The 19,994-nt window shown below is 41.6% G+C and overlaps 1 protein-coding gene across 6 annotated transcripts in view; it reads right to left on the bottom strand.

The window, feature by feature from the left end:
- Positions 1 to 461: 461 nt before the first annotated feature.
- Positions 462 to 19,994, bottom strand: part of Spata9 (spermatogenesis associated 9) — a 64,245-nt gene continuing 44,712 nt past the window's right edge. For 4 of the 6 annotated variants that reach the window (XM_045133268.1, XM_045133267.1, XM_045133269.1 and 1 more), the window contains 3 exons: positions 19,505 to 19,732; positions 6,958 to 7,053; positions 462 to 1,104 (listed from right to left, as the gene is read on the bottom strand). In XM_045133268.1, the coding sequence (XP_044989203.1) occupies positions 826 to 1,104; positions 6,958 to 7,053; positions 19,505 to 19,732 (603 nt within the window). In that variant the 3' untranslated portion in view covers positions 462 to 825. Of the gene's footprint in view, positions 1,105 to 6,957; positions 7,054 to 19,504; positions 19,747 to 19,994 lie in introns of those variants that run through there. The other 2 variants (XR_006633418.1, XR_006633416.1) reach the window with 2 other exon arrangements.

Raw genomic sequence — 19,994 nt, 5'->3', positions numbered from 1 at the left:
CTCCAGATGCATATGCTACTCTGTGTATCTGGCTTTATGTAGATATTGAGCAATTGAACCTGGGCTGTCAGACTTTGCAAGCAAGCGCCTTCAACTGCTGAGCCATCTCTGCAGCCCCAGAAAATATCTTTTTACTATCTCTGGAAAAAAAAATTAACAATTTGAGTGTTTTTGTTCCTCCTCCACTCCCCCCCCCAATTATACAAAACAAGTCTTAAATAAAAACCTAAATGGCTGGGTTAATCCCAGAACTCAGGAGGATCTCCATAATTTCAAGGCCACCCTAAGACTACATAGTGAATTTTGGGTCAGCCTGGGCTACAGTGAGACTACCTCAAAAGAAAAAACTAAAAAAAAGTCGGACATGGTGGCACACACCTTTAATCCCAGCACTTGGGAGGCAGAGGTAGAAGGGTCACCATGAGTTTGAGGCCACCCTGAGACTACAGAGTGAATTCCAGGTCAGCCTGGGGCTAGATTGAAATCCTACCTTGAAAATCCAAAAACCAACCAAACAAAAAAATATTACGTCTTGTGAAGATGTCCTTATTCTACAACACACCGTATACTCTGAAGCCACCAGTGTGGATTTTCTTGAAAATATAATCAAAAACACTGTCTATTCATATCCACATTCTACAAGCTTCACTTATTTTCTCTCATATTAGTGTGAGACCATGACCTGGCATTAGTTCTTTCCGTCCTGCCCCGCCCCCCTTTTTAAAGAGCATCCCCCATAGGTGAGCGGGTCTTTGGGGCCAGTCAAATGGAACGTGCAGGTAGACAGACAACGCGGGAGTGACACGTGTGCTCAGATTCGTTCATTCACTCCGGAGGATGGTCAAACACCGAATGCAAAACCTGGATCTTGTTGCCCGGCTGCGCGTTAGCAGGGAGCTGGGCGTGCGGGGCGCTGCTGTCTGGCTTCTCTGGCAGCGACCTGTACGGTTTGGGCTTGATTTCGCCTTCAGGAAACATGGGCTCCGAAAGCACAAGCTCGGAAAAGGACTTCCAGAAGTTCTCACTCTCCCCGTGTTGTCGTATGGATTCTTCCTCTTGGAAAATGTTCTTTATTTTCTCCAACAGGGCGTTAACAGCGATTGCCTGTGTCAGTGAAAAACAGCGGAGAGCAATGTGTCTTTTTATGCCTCTGACAACCTCAGACAGTCAACAGAGTCATTAATCTACATAGTCTAATAAAAAAAAAAAGCACTTCCTTTGAGGAACCTCTGACACATAATTAGCATTTAGATTGATTCCTTATTCTGAATATCTCCCACTATAATCTGGAAAACAGCTTAAAATCGGCTATGAAGAGCTGCTTCCTCTCTTTCATGCTTAATTCATCAGATGGTTCACGTCTTTACTCTCCTGATTTAATTATTTTCTGAGAGATGAATATGTCCCCAAATACATTAATATCAAAGCAGCTCTTTTGACTTTAATTTTTTTTCTCACCAGATTTTGCTTAGGCTTGTGTGCATACTTACAGGACATAAAGTTGTGAGTGAGACTAAACTAGTAAGTGAACAATTTTTAAGCAAACAGGAAAAGAATGACATTCTATACTTCATGGAAGAGACTGTTGAAATAAAATGTACCAAAAAAAAAATCCTCAGAAGCTAACGATGCCAGGTGGTTATGGACAACTAAAAATCCCATGAAGCCCAGGCAAGCCGGAAGTGGTCCATTTTATAGAGGAAATGCCTCAAGATAACATAATGGAATAGGGACATTCTGGGGGAAGGGGCTTCCTCTGCAGATTTCAAAGCACCTAATTTCTAATAGATGCTTTATTATAATTATCAATTCATGCTGATGGATCCCACTGTGGTATTTCCACGCATGTCTGTGTGTGCTTTAATCATAGCCACTCTCCTTACTACCCTTTCTTCGGCTCCCTTCACCCCCACTCCAGTCTCCTTGCTCTCCCTCGGTAGTTTACCCACTAGTTTCACATTTCTTTCTTTTCTTTCCTTTTTTTTTTTTTTTTTTTTTTTTTGTTGTTGTTGTTTTTACTTATTCTGGTTCCTACATATGAGATAAAACACAAGACACTTGAGGTTTGGGCTGGAGAGATGCCTTAGTGGTTAAGACACTTGCCTGTGAAGCCTAAGGGTATCAGATTCGATTCCCCACGACCCACATAAGCCAAATACACAAGGTGGCACGTGCATCTGGAGTTAGTTTGCAGTGGCTAGAGGCCCTGGTGCACCCATTCTCTATTTATATGCCCCTTTCTCTCTCTCTCTCAAATATTAAAAGAAAGAGATACTTGGGGCTAGAAAGAGGGATCAGTGCTCAAGGTGTTTGCCTGTAAAGTCTAAGGAGCCTGGTTCCATTTCCCAGGAGTCATGTAAAGCCAGATACAGAAGGTGTTGCATGCATCTAGAGTTTGTTCACACTGGCTAGAGGCCCTGGTGTACACATTCTCTTTTCTATCAGCCTCTTTTTATCACTCTCAAATAGATAAATAAATAGAATATTTTTTAAAAAACAAGATAACTTTTTCATTCTGTGTGGCTTATTTTGCCTAGCATCATGACCTCAGGTTCCATTTGTTGTTTTGTTTTGTTGCAAATGACAATGATTTTTTTTTTTTTGGCTGAGTAACATTCCATTGTGTATTCACACCATATTTTCTTTATCCATCTGTTGATGAACACCTGTGCTGCAATCAATGTCACGTACATGTCATGACCTTGTTTTCTTTGGGAATATTGCAGGAATGCTAAAACTGGATCTTGTCTTATTTATTTATTTTGAGGAATCTCCATACTGATTTCAATACTGGACGAATTGACCTTCTCCCCAGCAATGAATAAGGGTTCTTTTTTGCCTCACAATGGAGCCACCTTTTGTTTTGCTTTTAAAAAAAATGTTTATTCACTTATTTGCAAGCAAAAAGAGGTTCAGAGACAGAGAGAATGGGCACACCAGGGCCTCTAGCTGCTGCAAATGAACTTCAGACACATATGCCACTTTGTATATCTGGTTTTTACATGGGGAACTGAACCTGGGTCATTAGGCTCTGCAGGCAAGTGCCTTAACCACTGAGCAATCTCTCCAGCCTTTGGCTTTTTAAAAAAGCCTTTCTGCCAGGCGTGGTGGTGCACACCTTTAATCCCAGCACTTGGGAGGCAGAGGTAGGAGGATTGCCGTGAGTTCGAGGCCACCCTGGGACTCCATAGTGAATTCCAGGTCAGCCTGGGGCTAGAGTGAGACCCTACCTCGAAAAAAAGAAAAAGAAAAAAAAGTCTTTCTGACTGGTGTGTGGGAGAGTCTCTATGCAGTTTTGATTAGCATTTTCCTGATGGTTTAAAGATGTTGAGCATATTTTCACACATTTATTAGCCACTGGTACTCCTTCTGTTTTTGTTTTATTTTTTAGGAGGAGGGAGTAAGATGTCATTTTAGCCTGGGCTGACCTGGAATGTACTCTGTAGGCCAGTCTGGCCTCCAATTTACAATGATCCTTCTACCTCAGCTCCCAAGTGGTGGAATTAAAGGCGTGGGCCACCACGCTCGGCCTGGCCTCTTGTATTTTTATGTGAGAAATGTCTGCTGTAGATCATTTGCCACTTTATTGGTTCTACTGTTTTTGTCATCGACTTTGGGTTCTTTGTGTAGTCTGGACGTGAGGGCTCTGTCAGATGAATGGCTGGCCAAACCTTTTCCCTATTCTTTAAGGCTGTGACTTCACTCTGTCGTTTCCTTTGCTGCACATATTTGTAACTTGATGTAATCCCATGTTTTCGCTGGCTGCCGTTTCCTGAGCTAACAGATCCTACTCAGGAAATCACTGCTTATGCCATTATCCTGAGGTTCCCCCGGTGTTTTCCTCTTACAGCTTCAGGGTTTTTGTTATGAAGAGATGCTGAATTTTCAAAGGTTTCTTCTATATTTATTGATTTTTTAAGAGCCTAATTCTGATCCTATACTGTATTAAGACACTGGTTTGCATATATTGAACCATTCCCTACATCCCTGAAATGAAACCAACTTGCTTGTGTTGCATGTTTTTTTAAAAAGTATATTGTTGAGACCGGGCGTGGTGGTGCATGCCTTTAATCCCAGCACTCGGGAGGCAGAATTTAGAGGATCATGGTGAGTTCGAGGCCAACCTGATACTACATAGTGAATTCCAGGTCAGCCCAAGCTACAACAGGGAGACCCTACCTTGAAAAAAAAATTCCTGAAATCATTTTGCAAATAGTTTACTATGAATTTTTGAATCTAAGTTAAGGATGATCAAGAATACTGTATAGTCTTCTTTCCTTCCCCTTTCCTCTCTCTTTCCTTCCTTGTTGTGGTGGTTTGAATTAGGTGTCCTTCATCACTCATGCGTTTTGAATGCTTGATCCCCAGTCGATGGCAGTTTTGGAGGTGGAGCCTTGCTGGAGGAGGGGTGTTGCTGGGGGCAGGCTTAGGGGTGTTAGAGCCAGCTCCTCTTTGTTAGAACTTGGCTCGCTCTCCTGCTGATGTTCAAGGAGGTCATATCCAGCCTCTGTTCTCCCATCTTTTCCCTGAAGCTTCATCTGGAATCTTCCCCTGGAGACCATAGGCCAAAATAAAACCATCCTTCCCATCAACTTGGTTTGCTCAGGGCATTTGTCATGCATGCAAAGGCAATGGAACAATCCTACTATCCTCCCCCGCCCCCCTCCTTCTTTTTCTCTTTTTCTTTTCTGTCATTAGTATCAGGGTAACACTGGATACTGGCTTTGTAGAGTGAGTTTGAAAGCATTCTTTTGGCTTTATGAAATAAATTTAAAAGATGGACATTAGTTCTCCTTTAAAGGTATGGCAGACTTTGGCTGTGAATTTGTGCAGCCATGGGCTAATCTTTCTGAGAAAACATTTTTTTTTATTATTTTTACAGCTTCAATCTCATTGCTTGTTATTGATCTATTTAGAATTTCTATATCTTCTTTACTCAGTTTTGTATGTTATATGTGTCTAGAAATATCCATTCTTTTAGATTTTCAAATATATTGATGTGTTACTTTCAGGAAAAAATTCCTAATGATTATATAGGGCTGGAGAGATGGCTTAGTGGTTAAGGTGTTTGCCTGCAAAGCCAAAAGACCCAGGCTTGATTCCCCAGGACCCATGTAAGATAGATGCACAAGGTGGCACATGTGTCTGGAGCTCATTTACAGTGGCTGAAGGCTTTGGCATGCCCCTTCTCTCTCTCTTTCAAATAAATAAAATAGTTTAAAGGTTATATAGATTTCAGTGATTATTGTAGTATTCTCCTTTGCACCCTCAAATTTTTTAAGATTTTATTTTTATTTATTTATTTATTTATTTATTTATTTATTTATTTATTTATTTGAGACAGGGAAAAAGAGAGAGAGAGAGAGAGAGAGAATGGGCACATCAGGGCATCAGGGCCTCTAGCCAATGCAAACAAACTCCAGATGAATGTGCTACCATGTGCATCTGGCTTACATGGAACCTGGAAAATCAAACCTGGGTTTTTGGTTTCACAGGCATGTGCCTTAACCACTAAGTAATCTCTGCAGCCTTCCCCTCTAATTTATTTATTTATTTTATTTATTTGAGAGACAGAAGAAACGAGAGAGAATGGGCATGCCAGGGCCTTTAGCCACTGCAAACAAACTCCAGATGCATGTGCCACTTTGTGTATCTGGCTTATGTGGGTCCTGGGGAATTGAACCTGAGTTCTTTGGCTTTGTAGGCAAGTGTCTTAACCACTAAGCTATCTCTCCAGCACCAATTTTTTAATTTTTTAAAACTATAGTGAGCAAATGAGAGAGAGAGAGAGAGAGAGAGAACGAGAAAGAATTGGTGCACCAGGGCCTCTAGCCACTGTAATTAAACTGCAGACACGAGTGCTATCTTGTACACATATGTGACCTTGTACGCCTGTGTCACACTGTACATCTGCTTATGTGGGACCTGGAGAAGCAACCATGAGTCCTTATACTTTGCAGGCAAGTGCCTTAACCACTAAACCATCTCACCGGCCCTGGATTATACCTTTTAAATATAGCATAAATTGCTATTGATTATCAAGGGAGGAAAGTACTTATAATTGATAACAATCTTTTAAAAATATTTTTCTTTTTCTTTATTTATTTGAGAGAGAAAAAAAAGAAGAAGGAAGAGAGAGAGAGAGGGAATGGGCATACCAGGGCCTCTAGCCTCTGCAAACAAACTCCAGATGTATTGCCAACATTGTGCATCTGGGGCATGGAGAATCAAACTTGGGTCCTTTGGCTTTGCGGACAAATGCCTTAACCACTAAGCCATCTCTCCAGCCCCGATGAGAACCTTTTAGCTTATGCCATTCACAGCACTCAGTGCTTACACTTTCCAAAGTTACAGACCCAAAATGATGGAACTAAAGACATCGTGGGATGATTGCTGAAACAAACAACAGTAGCTAAGCCAAAGCAAAAATCAAAATGCTTTCACTAACTGTTTTCAGATGGTTAGCTTTCTAAAAATAAAGTATTTTAGGGCTGGGAGGATGACTTGAAGGTTAAAGGTGTTTGCTTGCAGAGCCTACCAGCTTGGAGTCAATGCTGCAGAACCTACTTGTAGCTGAAGCTGTAGGAAGCTAGTCTGATGTTCATTTGTGGCAGGAGACCCTGTACCAAAGGAAGTGGAGCACACACACTTCAAAATTGCTCTCCGGCCTCCACCTGTGTGTGCTGTGGCGCATGTGAGCACACACACACACACACACACACACACACACACACGCATGCACAAAGTAAAAAAAAGTTATTATAGCTATGTAAGCAAATAAGGTTTTGGTTTGATTTGACTCCCTGGAAAATCAAATATCTAATACTGTTATTTTGCATAACAAGATAATGGCACCTTACTTTATGAATGGTAACATTAAAGATAATACTATTTAACACACTATTGTACAGTGGTATCTTTAACATTACAGGAAATATGTATTAATGATTAACTTACCAAATAAATTAATGCTGCATATGAGGCATACATTATGCTAGTTAAGACAGCTTTGGCTGGAAAAGAAATGATTGCAAGCAAAGAACTCTTTCTGGCCTGCAAAAATAGAAAAGAGGTTATTACTTAGATGAAAAAAAATTAATATTTCAGTGGTATTTATTATGAAAATCAATGTAAAATAAGAATTTTAAATTTTAAAAATTTATTTATTTATTTATTTGAGTTGCGGGGGGCTGGGGAGAATGGGCACACCAGGGCCTCCAGCCACTGCAAATGAACTCCAAACACATGCGTCACCTTGTGCATCTGGCTTATGTGAGTCCTGAGGGATCGAACCAAGGTCCTTTGGCTTTGCAGGCAAGTGTCTAAACTGCTAAGCCATCTCCCCAGCCCAAGAATTTAAAAAATTTTACCCAAAGAAAGTTATATCTATATTATAACTATTACAGTGTGAAAATCTGTTAGCTTACTTCTTTTAACAAGAAGACATTCACTCTTACTAATGAAAATCTGTGGCAAATCCGCAAGAACCTTGCATTTCTGAAATCTAAACTCCGTCACCCTTTTGCGGCTATGAACGGAGCTCGCTAGGAGGTGCTGCTGTGCGTGTGAGGAAAACAGTCTTCTTTGTCCAAATTCATGTCTTCATTCTTTACTGAATTATTCGCAACCCCAATTAAGCAAACAGCAATCAAAATACTAAGCATTTCCTGGAGATTAATGACCTGCTTGGAAATGTTGATCATGAGACTGCTGAAGGCCAGCGGTGGCCTTAGACGATCACTAAGCTCCAGGAGAGCTCTCTGTGCTCTCATCCAGCACATGGTTCTGAAGCATGGAGGAGATTTACACCAATATCAGCAGTTTGCTCTCTAATGTTTCTCACTCTGGTAATAGGTGTTACCACCTTAAACATACCAGTATCATATATTCAGTTTGGGGGATTATTCTAAAGGCCACCTCTGCTGCTTTGAGCAGCACATGAAATAAGGACATTAGGGGGGAAAACGTCCCCTCCTCTTTAGCAGTGAAGTGCTCCCCCAGAGTAACAGCCAAGCCTCTCAGAGGCTTTGATGAACTTCCAAACAGTACAGGCTGTGGCTGGTAAACTCACGTGAATGCACGGTAGAAAATGCACATATACTACAGAGAGCAGGGTGGACAGGTCCATTAAGAAGTTATTTATGGGGCTGGAGAGATGGCTTAGTGGATAAGCGCTTGCCTGTGAGGCCTAAGGACCCCAGTTCGAGGCTCAATTCCCCAGAACCCACGTAAGCCAGGTGCACAAGTTGGCACATGCATCTGAAATTCGTTTGCAGTGGCTGGAGGCCCTGGTGCCACCATTTTCTCTCTCTCTCTCTTTGTCTGTTGCTCTCAAATAAGTAAATAAAAATAAACAAAAAATTTTTTTAAGAAGGTATTTATAACATGGAGGGCAGGAGAGGGATCTCAGTGGAAGCAGACTTGCACATACCCAACCCTGGGTTTGCGGCTGGCATCACAATGAGAATAACAATAGCGACAAACTTTCGGAACCTAGCCATGCATGGGCACCCGTGTCTGCAGTAGTACCAGCAGAGGGGTCTGAAGCCAAAGGGTTGCTTGAGCCTAGGAGCTTGAGGCCAGCCTGGGCAGCAGAGTAAGATCTTTTTTTAAATTGTTTGTTGTTGTTGTTAAACTTTTATGTTTGTTTGTTTATTTTCAAGCAGAGAAAAAGAGAGAGTTAGAGAGAAGGGGTGTGCCAGGGCCTCTTGCCCTGCAGACAAATTCGAGGCGCAGGCGCCACCTTGTGCATCTGGTTTATCTTGGTCCTGGGAAATCAAACCTGGGCCGTCAGGCTTTGCAAGCAAGCATGTTAACCACTGAGAAATCTCTCCAGCCCCATATCGCATTTTTTTTTTGTTCATTTTTTTTATTTATTTGAGAGCGGCAGACATAGAGAGAAAGACAGATAGAGGGAGAGAGAGAGAATGGGCGCGCCAGGGCTTCCAGCCTCTGCAAACGAACTCCAGACGCATGTGCCCCCTTGTGCATCTGGCTAACGTGGGACCTGGGGAACCGAGCCTCAAACCGGGGTCCTTAGGCTTCACAGGCAAGCGCTTAACCGCTAAGCCATCTCTCCAGCTCCGCATTTTTTAAAAAAGAATTTATACTATTGGAGAAAAGAAAACAAAATAATCCAACATAATCAATGATAGCGCAGTGCTTAGGAAAACCCTGTTTACCCAATCATATATCGTGCGGCCTTTGAAAGGGCGCTTCCGAAGCACACGTGACAATACATCATTGAAAGACGCTTGTCCCGCAGCATGTCCCCGGTCTGCTGTGTGCTCCGTACGCTGGCAGGTGACACAGACTTGTAACCCTAACTACCCACGAAGCTGAGGAAGATCCCGTGAGTAACCTGGGGAATGCAAGACTCCATCTCAAAACAACCACGCCAAAAAAAAAAAAAAGTCTCGTGCTTCATAAGCACTATTTTGTTCTTAGAATGATTCTGTGATGTTGGTGTTATTCATATCTCCATTCCACAACCAGAGCAAAGAAAAAAGAAAGAGGTCACCTGCCTATGATAATATTACTGGTAAATAGCAAAGTTAGATTGAAAGTAGGAATCATATTCCATGGCCTAAACATTTAATCCGGTCAATGAACTGTATTGCCAACACAGCTGTGATGCTTGGGATACACTGCTTATGGAGAATTGGTGAAGAAAAATCAGAAATAGCTAACTTGTACATTATTGGTTTGCTGTGATGCTAAGAAAATACTTATACCTAGCAGAATGCCTATATACAGATAGCATTAAGTGACATGGCCGATACTATTTTTTGAATATTTTAAAATTATGATTTATTTGCAATGAGAAAGAAAAGAGAGAGAAAAGCCTGCCAAGACCTCCTGCCACTGCAACTAAACTCCAGATGCATGCACCACTATCTGGCTTTACATGGGTATTGAGGAACTGAAACCAGGCTGTCTGGCTTTACAAGCAAGGCCCTTAGCCAATAAGCCATCACTCCAGCCCATGTTATTAATATCCTATGACAGCAAGAACAAAGTTCCAAACTATAAGCATGGCAAATGATTCAACTCCAAACAAGAAAATGGCACACCAGTAGGGGTGATGTCAGTGCCCAAAAAGCAGCATGAGATTTTGGGGGGTACTGCTTGAAGATGATTAAACCATAGGTAGTGCTCAATTTGTGAGAATTTATTGAGTTGCACATTTAATGACTGGCACAGTATTCTGTATATTTTGATTTAAAAGTTTAAGAGCTCTGGGCTAGAGAGATGGCTTAATGGTTAAGGCATTTGCCTGCAAAGCCAAAGGACCCACGTACATCACATACACAAGGGGGCGCATGGGTCTGGAGTTCATTTGCAGTGGCTGAAGGCCCTGGCGCACCCATTCTCTCTCACTGTATTTATCTCTCTCTCTCTTTTGTTCTCTATCAAATAAACAAACAAACAAACAAACAAACAAATAAATAAAAAGTTTAAGAGTTCTGTCAACCTTTTCATAGCAAAACAATCACAACTTTGCAAAGAAAAATTAAGGCAGAGATGCACCAAGGTTTTTTTTTTTTTCTTTTTTAGTTTTTTAAGGTAAGATTTTGCACTAGCTCAGACTGACCTGGAATTCACTCTGTAGTCTCAGGGTGCCCTCAAAGTTATGACGATGCCCCTATCTCTGCCTCCCAAGTGCTGGGATTAAAGGCATGCACCACCAGGCCTGGCTCAAAGTTTTAATAGTGTTTTTTTTTTTTTTTTTAATAGTTCAGCTTTGTAGACCTAATGTTTATAGAATACTCATTATGTGCCAGCTTCTCTTCTTGTTTTTCAGTTTTTCGAGGTAGGGTCTCACTCTAGCCTAGGCTGACCTGGAATTCACTATGCAGTCTCAGGGTGGCCTCGAACTCATGGCGATCCTCCTACCTCTGCCTTGTGAGTGCTTGGATTAGAGGCCTGCGCCACCACGCCTGGCTCTCTTCTAATGTCTAAACTAGTGTTGCCTCATTTTATTACCTAAGAGATCTATGAGATCGGAACACAAGTTCAGAGACTAAGCTCTTATCTTCAATGTATTCCGAGCTGAGCAAAAAAAAAGGCACATGGTATTTTTCTAAGGGAAATCATTAAAATGTAAGTGTGCCTGATATCTTATTGTAGTATTTTAGATTTGGCTGACTGTTGCCACTGAATGAAAAAAGAAACTGTCCTTCGCCACTGAAAAATAAAGCTGAAACTGATCTGGAAGGCTTCTCCCAGCGGGCTAGCTTTCATAATGTTGGCACACTCTGTACAGGCTGCTGTGGGGAGAAAAGTCATCAAGCATCTTAACCAGCAGTGGACCTTGCGAACTTCCCAACCAACCACGCAAGCAAGACGTGCCCATCGGTGCACTAATTGCATGACTCTCACGCCAGGCAATCAAGTGCTCGCTGATTGGATTTGAGAGATTTACAACACAACAACAACAAAACAAAACAACCTGTCCATCAACATTTCCCTGTCTCCCTCTTTTGGGTGGAGAGCAGAAACAAGAAACACTGTGGAGCCTTTTAGTAAAGATGAATGGGGAGCCGGGTAAAGTGGCCACTGCTTGTTTTGTTCTTCGGGCTGTTCCAACTCCCAGTGTAGGGATAGATGTAATCATTCTTAAATTATTTTCTTTCTGCGTGTGTATGCGCGCTCACGCACCCACGCATTCCAGGGATTCTTGCCACTGCAAACAAATGATGCTCAGTGCCCATCTGGCTTTAGGTGACTGGCTGGGGAATTTAACCCAGGCTGGTAAGATCTGCAAGCAAGCACCTTGAACTGCTGAGCCATCTCCCCAGCCTCTTTAGGGATAGTTTGAGCCCACTCTCTCCATAGGGCAGCCTGGAAAATTTCTCAGAGTTCTTGGCTTTGTAAAGAGCCGACAGGAAATGAAGCAGGGATGGCTTTTTCCTTTTTGTTGGAATCATTGCAATGACACTGTGCCTTTGACTGTGACCGTGAGTACACACGGAGATAAGCTCATGCATAGAGACAAGCACATGAGCTCACGGAGAAAGAAATGTAGGAGCACCCCAACAAAATGCCTCTGGTCAGAGTAAAAGGACTCATGAGTTTGTGAACATATGCATACAAGTGGGAAGTTTGTATTTGGGAAATAGCCTTATGCAGTGAAATAAGAATGGTATGTGCATGAGGCATTGCACGTATTTGTTTCACTGCAGAGTTCTTCCTCAGATCCCATCCTTCATCTAAAAGTAATTAAAAATGACTAGCTCAAAATGAATTATGTAGATAATACTTATGAACAATATTGCCTAAGGGTGGCTATATTCATATATATATATATATATATATATATATATATATATATTTGTTGCTTTTTTGCGATAGGGTCTCCCTCTAGCCCAGGCTGACCTGGCATTCACTATGTAGTCTCAGGGTGACCTCGAACTTATGGCGATGCTCCTACCTCTGCCTCCCAAGTGCTGGGATTAAAGGTGTGTGCCACCATGCCCAGCTCATATTTTTTTTTTTTTAAAATATTTTTATTTTTATTTATTTGAGAGCGACAGAGAGAGAGAGAGAGAGAGGGAGAGAATGGGCACACCAGGGCCTCCAGCCACTGCAAACAAACTCCAGATGCATGTGCCCCATTGTGCATCTGGTTAACGTGGGTCCTGGGGAATTGAGCCTCGAACCAGCGTCCTTAGGCTTCATAGGCAAGCGCTTAACTTCTAAGCCATCCTTCCAGCCCGCCCAGCTCATATTTTAATTTTTTAAAGATTTGTATTTATTAGAGAGACAAAGAGAGAATGGGCATGCCAGGACCTCCAGCCACTAGAAATGAACTCCAGACGCATGCACCACCATGTGCATCTGGTTTATGTGGGTACTAGGGAACTGAACTTGGGTCCTTAGGCTTTGTCGGCAAGTGCCTTAACTGCTAAGCTATCTCTGAAGCCCATATTTTAATGTTTTAAATTTTGGGGGTATTTTTATTTATTTAACTGAGAGTGACAGACAGAGAGAAAGAGGCAGTTAGAGAGAGGGAGAGAGAGAATGGGCGTGCCAGGGCCTCCAGCCACTGCAAACAAACTCCAGACACTCCCCTTGTGCATCTGGCTTACGTAGGTCCTGGGGAATCAAGCCTCAAACTGGGGTCCTTAGGCTTCACAGGCAAGTGCTTATCTACTAAGCCATCTCTCCAGCCCTATTTTAATGTTTTTAATAATTTCTTTCTGTAGTAAATCATCCTTTTAGAAAATAGATTTCATCCAAAATTTATGTGTCTGTTGGCAAGTAGCCATCGTTCAGTTTTATGACTCATGCAGCACATATTTTTCATGCTATAAACTACCCTGTTCTGTTGCAGGCTGGATTTCAGCAGGAATAGTATATGGTAAAAACCAGAAGAAATTATGAGGAGAAATTTGGTAAATGGGAGACCTTATTTGCAGTTTTCTTGATCTACTTTAAACCTTTGTTTCCTAACCTTATTATATTAATTTCATTTTATTTGCATTTTTGAGTGGAAAGATTCTTAGTTTCCATGTTACGTCCATATACATTTTTTTAGTTTGGCAATAGCACGTTCCATGTCCAGTATAGAAATATTAGAAATTCAACATCATTTCAACTTTAAACTCCTCTCTCCTAATTTTTTCATTGCTTTGTCTCATAAAGAAGTGCCAATATTCATTTTATTTTCTCTACTAATGATATAAATTACAGGCAAGCCAACCATGAGTAGTTGAGAAAATAAAGATCTCTGTACAAATGAACTGTGGGCTGGAGAATTACCAGGCCTAACTTAGTTTATGTCATCCAAAAGCACCTTGATAAGAGATAAAAGGAGTTTCAGGGCCTGGGAAAATGGCTTAGCAGTTAAGGTGTTTGCCTGTGAAGCCTGAGGACCCTGGTTCCATTCCCCAGAACCCACATGAACCAGATGCACAAGTGTCTGGAGTCCATTTGCAATGGCTAGGCACATGCCCATACTCTCTTTCTCTCTATCTGCCTCTCCCCCCCCCCACCTTGGTCTCTCAAATAAATTAATAAATAAAATTTTTTTTTTTTTTTTTAAAAAGAGGAGTTGCAGAGGGAACTCAAAACTCACTGATGAATGAACAATGCTCAAAAAATGCTGGCTACTGTTAACAGAAAGGCCCGGAAAGAAAGAGTGTTTCCTGTAAGTTTGCAAAAGCAACAAGGTCGTGTCTGTGCTTAGCAACACAACAGGTCTGCGTACCGGAAGGTCTCCTAGGAGTTCCTAGCAAAGAAAGCTGCTTGACTTTGATTTCGCCAGTGTTAACATCTTGTGGAGCATTATTCCCAAGAAAGCTTTTAATCAGGGGGTTCCATAAAGGCCAAATGTCCCAACCTTTTGACCAACTTGGAGACGCTTGTCTTTGAGAAGTTTTGCTTCTAGGAAATGCCATCTTTTCCCAGGTCTGAATCCATCATGAATGCACAGAAGTTCCTGATACATGTGATGCACACTTGAAATCCTCATCTGGATCCTACTCTGACATGTCGGGGAGCAAAGAAAAATACTGTCCTTAGAAAGCTTCGGGCTGAAGAGATGGCTTAGTGGTTAAGCGCTTGCCTGTGAAGCCTAAGGACCCCAGTTCGAGGCTTGATTCCCCAGGACCCACGTTAGCCAGATGCACAAGGGGGCGCATGCGTCTGGAGTTCGTTTGCAGAGGCTAGAGGCCCTGGTGTGTCCTTTCTTCTCTCTCTCTCTCTCTGTGTGTGTGTGTGTATGTCTGTTGCTCTCAAATAAATAAATATAAAAATAATAAATTAAAAAAAAAGAAAGTTTCTTCTCACATTGAAGCTACAAAGAGCATGAGTTAGTGGGCTGGGATGACGTGCCCCAGGCACTGACAATTTGCTTCATTTTTTTTTAAAAAATTACTTTTTATGTTATTTCTATTTATTCGAGAAAAGGAGGGAGGGCAGGAAGGAGGGAGAGAGAGAGAGAAAATTGTACATCTGGCTTGCATGGGTCCTGGGGAAGTGAACTTGGGTCCTTTGGCTTTGCAGATAAGTGCCTTAACTGCTCAGCCATCTCTCCATCCCTTGCTCCATTTTCGAACGAGCTTTTGCCCTATCCCATGCAGCAATATCTATACACAAGTGAAAAGTCATCTCGAATGCCTCTATAGGGATGACTGTACCACAGAAAGAGCTCCGGGTCCTGTGGCCGTGCATGGACCGGCCTGCCAGAATCAACAACTGTCTGGGGCTGACGTGTCTTGGCGGAAGTCAGTGTTTAAGCAGTTCATGTGGGACAGTGCAGCAAGGGCAGCCGCAGACCGTGGCCAGGCAGGCAGCTCAGAGGGCTGGCTGGATGCACTGGAGACTCCAGGATGCTGGAGATGCCAGCACTATGGGATTGCCACCAAGCAAAGCTGCTGGCTGTGGGTGGTTTTGTTGCTACCTTCATGTTGCTAGGACACAGCACCTGGCCAAATCAGCTGATTGGAGGAAAGTATTAAAAAATTTTTTTGTTTATTTTTATTTATTTCTTTGAAAGCAACAGAGAGAAAGAGGGAAAGAGAGAGAAAGAAAGATAATAGGCGCGCCAGGGCCTCCAGCCCCTGCAAACGAACTCTAGATGTGTGTGCCCCCTTGTGCATCAGGCTAACATGGGCCCTGGGGAACTGAGCCTTGAACCAGGTTCTTTAGGCTTCACTGGCAAGCGCTTAACCGCTAAGCCATCCCTCCAGCCTGGAAAGTATTTATTTTGGCTTACAATCTCAAGAGGAAGCTTCACGATGGCAGGGGAAGGCATGGCATGAGCAGAGTCTGGACATCACCTCTGCCATAGCAGGTGGAAAACGGCAGCAAGAGAATGAGCCAAACTCTGGTAAGGGGAACCTGGACATAAAGCCATAAAGCCCATCCCCCAAAACACACCTCCTCGAGCAAGGATCCCTGTTCAAAAGTGCCATCACTTTGGGACTTAGAATTAGCCTCAAGAACATGCACCCTTCCTGAAATAACACTTGATAACAGCTAGTAAAAGCTGAAGGAAATCACTATTTAATATGCACATGCAGAATGTCTCATGCATATAAATAGGAGGGTTTACAAGCATGTTTACTATAATAGTTTGTAATAGAAAAACATTAGAAATTAAATTTTCCATCTGCTCAGCAAACTGTGAGTTACTTTTCCTTATCATGAAATAACACAGAGACATTAAACTGCAGATACCTATATCAATAATCTTCCATTAAAAACAGGATGCCTCATAAAAGTATAGTATAATGCATAAATTGTAAGCAGACATGATGATACTAAATATTGTGAATGGATGCTGCCACATGTAGTGAAAACATAAAAGTCTGCAAGGACAAACTCATAGCAACTTCAGCATAATGATTACCTCTGTGAGAAAAATGGAGAAGAGACTGGAATGTGGTTAATCACATTTCTTTTTATAAAGGAGAGTGCTGTAGAAGACCAGTAATAGCACTAGTTTAAATTTCTGTGAGACTTCTGATAAACTATTGTGTTTTGAAACATTTCATTGATGATAATATTTAAAATGAAAGATGGCTCCTAAGATTCTTAAAACAAAAGCAAGGAAGCCAGTTCATGATTGTGGATTGTGGATTAAATAGTCATAGAATAGTGGGCTTGGATAAGTCGCTCAGCTAAGCCTGTTTATTTCATTTTAGGTTCAGTTAACACAGCTCAGTTCTAAGTTTATCTCAGAAACATAGTCAAGGCAAAAGAAACACTTTGCTTTGTAGTTCTCATTAATAGAACAAAACACAAGTTCAGTCACAACAGAAAGAATTTTCTGCCTAAGCTTTTCATGAGTCCTGGGAGACTATTCTCCATGGATTTTTCTCAGTCTTGTATCAAGCAAAGGAAATGTTTCAATATCAAACAGCTCTGAGAGTGAAAGAAAGAATAATCCTACAGAGAGATCTAGAGATGTGTCCCTAGACATGTCAGAGAACACTGGAGATAAACCTCTCTCCCTTTCCTCCAGGCACACTCTCGGGTAGTGAACCATTTCCTCCTCTTAAAAGAAGCTGGGCAAAGGTGTCCATTCTATAAGGGGCTCATTCTCTCTGTGACACCACCTACCACATTCATGAGGGAGCCTTATTGCATGGCCCTGTGGAATTAAGAGTAGAAAATCAACACAAAGTATATCTCTGGCTGGTGGTGTTTTCACTGTGAATAACGGTCTATGTCCCTGACCTAAGGGTCGGGGTGTGTACGTATGTATGTGACCACAGCAGACTAACTTGTCAGCTTGCAAGTACTATAAAACTTTAGATCCTTGGCAGCTCTGATTTAGCAGAAAAGGGGGAAAAAAAGACTACAAACAACATAATAGTGTCTTTAAGTATGATTTTGTAGGAAGACAGAAAAATTCTTCAAAAGGCATCTCTTATCAAGTCTAAAAAGCTATAGTTTTACAAATTCAAGGATAGAAACAGCAAGGTAAAATATTAGATTTTTTTTTCATAGAGAATTTAAGGGGGTATGCTCAGTGGTAGAGCATTTGACTGCACAGAGAATTTAAGAGAATTTTATTCAGCTTTATTTTGTTTAATAATCTAAGATACAGATACAAGGCTTGTAGCTCTTAAAGAATACAGGTCTTCTGAAATAAAACCATTTTATACTGTTAGATGTTAGGTATCATAAGAAGATCTATTTAAAAAATATTTTATTTACATATTTGAGAGAGGGAGAAAGAAAGAGGCAGAGACACAGAGAGAAAATGGGTAATCCAGGGCCTCTAGTCACTGCAAATGAACTCCAGACGCATGCACAACCTTGTGCATCTGGCTTACGTGGGTCCTGGGGAATCAAATCAAGGTCCTTTGGCTTTGAAGGCAAGTGTCTTAACCACTAAGCCATCTCTCTAGTCCAGAAAATATTTTTAAAATGCTGTTCTTGGCAAATTTATAATGGAAATATTTGATGATTTTTGGAAATAAAAAAGTTTTTGATTAAAGAGACATTCCTACATAGTGAATTATTTGGTGCTTGTTGGTTTTAGCTACCCAGCATCCTCTCTTTTTAAAAAAAATTTTCGTGCAGCAACACAAATTTCTTTTTCTTTTTTTGATTTTCCATGGTAGGCTCTCACTCTAGCCTAGGCTGACCTGGAATTCACCAGGTAGTCTCAGGCTGGCCTCAAACTCACAGCCATCCTCCTACGTCAGCCTCCTGAGTGCTGGGACACACCATGCCTGGTGACACAGATTTTATTATTTGAAAACCTAGTCCTTTCATACCACCCTCAGACCATGTGATCTGGGTAGCCCTGGAGATGAAGCAGGGAACGGAGCCCTAGGCCAGCCTGTTTCCCTGGCTTAGAAGCAAGCACCAAGAGACACGTCATCTTCCACAGTGAAGGGACCCTGAATACTTGGCCAGGGATGAATTTTCTTGCGCAGTTAATTGAATATGTAAGGATGGAGATCTCAGAACAATCACAGGCCAGGATGGAACCATGAAGAGAGTGTCTGAGACTGGAGAAGACATATGGAAAAGAACCATCACACGCAAAAACAAAGAGAAACCAAATTCAGAAGGCATTACTTGAGTGCCTGCACCCAGCTATGTCTGGGATCTTAACCCCTTTGAACATGATTTTTCTCTCCTTTCAATAAAAGTGTGCAAATAGATTTACTCTGGGGTTTAGATGCTAGACTCTGAATCCTTTTACAGTGGAAGTATAGAAAACACTTTAAACAAGGCTTGGATTGAAGTATCCAGAGTTCTGTGTCATAGTTTAAAGCAAGAAATCTGTCCTGAGTTTCAACAGTTGTTTTCTTTAAAACCAGATCCACTATAAAATTATATAGAACGTGCAATTTGAAACATACTTAACTGATAATAGATCTAGCCAAACAAATGTACAGTTCCATATACTTAATCTTTTACATCAATGGTTGTTTTGGGAGCATAGCAGTGTTATGAGAGAAAAGAGGAAAAACAGCCATCTTTAAAGCTTATCGTAGAATTTCTGTCAGGTTTGACACAAGTTTTTATGCTCACATTTAGTGGGCACTGTTTGAGATTGACAGTTTCATATAGCTTATGTAAGTAATAAGGTAGAAATGGGTCTGCGTTATTTCCCTTTTAGATATGTTTAAGTCAGACATCATACTGTAGTGGGAAATTAAAAAAAAAAAAAGCCCTAAACATTTATTTCTCTCGGGCAAGTATATGTTTCACATGGAGAGCAACCAAATGCACAACATTTTCATGTTTTCAATCTTGTATTAAAACAGCTTCTTGGGGGTGCTGGAGAGATGGCTTAGCGGTAAAGGCATTTGCCTGCAAAGCCAAAGGACCTTGGTTCGGTTCCCCAGGACCCACGTAAGCCAGATGCACAAGGGGTGCATGCATCCGGATTTCGTTTGCAGTGGCAGAAGGCCCTGACATACCCATTCCCTTTCTCCCTTTCTCCTTAATAAATCAATAAAAATAAAGTTTAAAAAATTAATCAGCTTCTTGGAAAAGGTCCCTGTCTCGTGCAGACGCAATGTCCCCTCACCTGCACGGCGTGTGGCGGAGACTTTGGCGCGTTCACCTCTCTGAGCAGATGGTAGGACATGCTCCTCAGCTCCAGCAGCCTGCTCGCCAGCTGGGGTTGCAGAAGCCTGGCCACTGACTTGGAGGAGCAGGAGATGCTGGTTAATCCTTGGATTAAAGTTCCTCTGTTGATCTTGACTGTTCTGAGAAACTTTCTGGCTTGGGATGTTTTCGGCACTGGTTTTTTTTTCTGAAAAAATAAGCCTTTGAACAGTAACTACATGTGTTCTCCAATGCATCACGAAAATCTATCTATAGCAGAGACTGAACACACAACTCCATGTGCGTGGTGCCTACATAAACTCAGTGCCCAATAAATCCATCCACATAAAATCCATTGCCCCCTAAAGACTTTACATGAACATACTTCTTCCTTAGACTATCCAGAATTGAGTTAACTAACCAAAATACAGAAACTTTAAAAATTTTTCTCTCTGGGTTTACACCATGTT

The sequence above is a fragment of the Jaculus jaculus genome, chromosome 14, assembly GCF_020740685.1.
Source record: "Jaculus jaculus isolate mJacJac1 chromosome 14, mJacJac1.mat.Y.cur, whole genome shotgun sequence".
Lineage (NCBI taxonomy): Eukaryota > Metazoa > Chordata > Mammalia > Rodentia > Dipodidae > Jaculus > Jaculus jaculus.
This window is presented reverse-complemented; position numbering and strand designations above follow the sequence as displayed.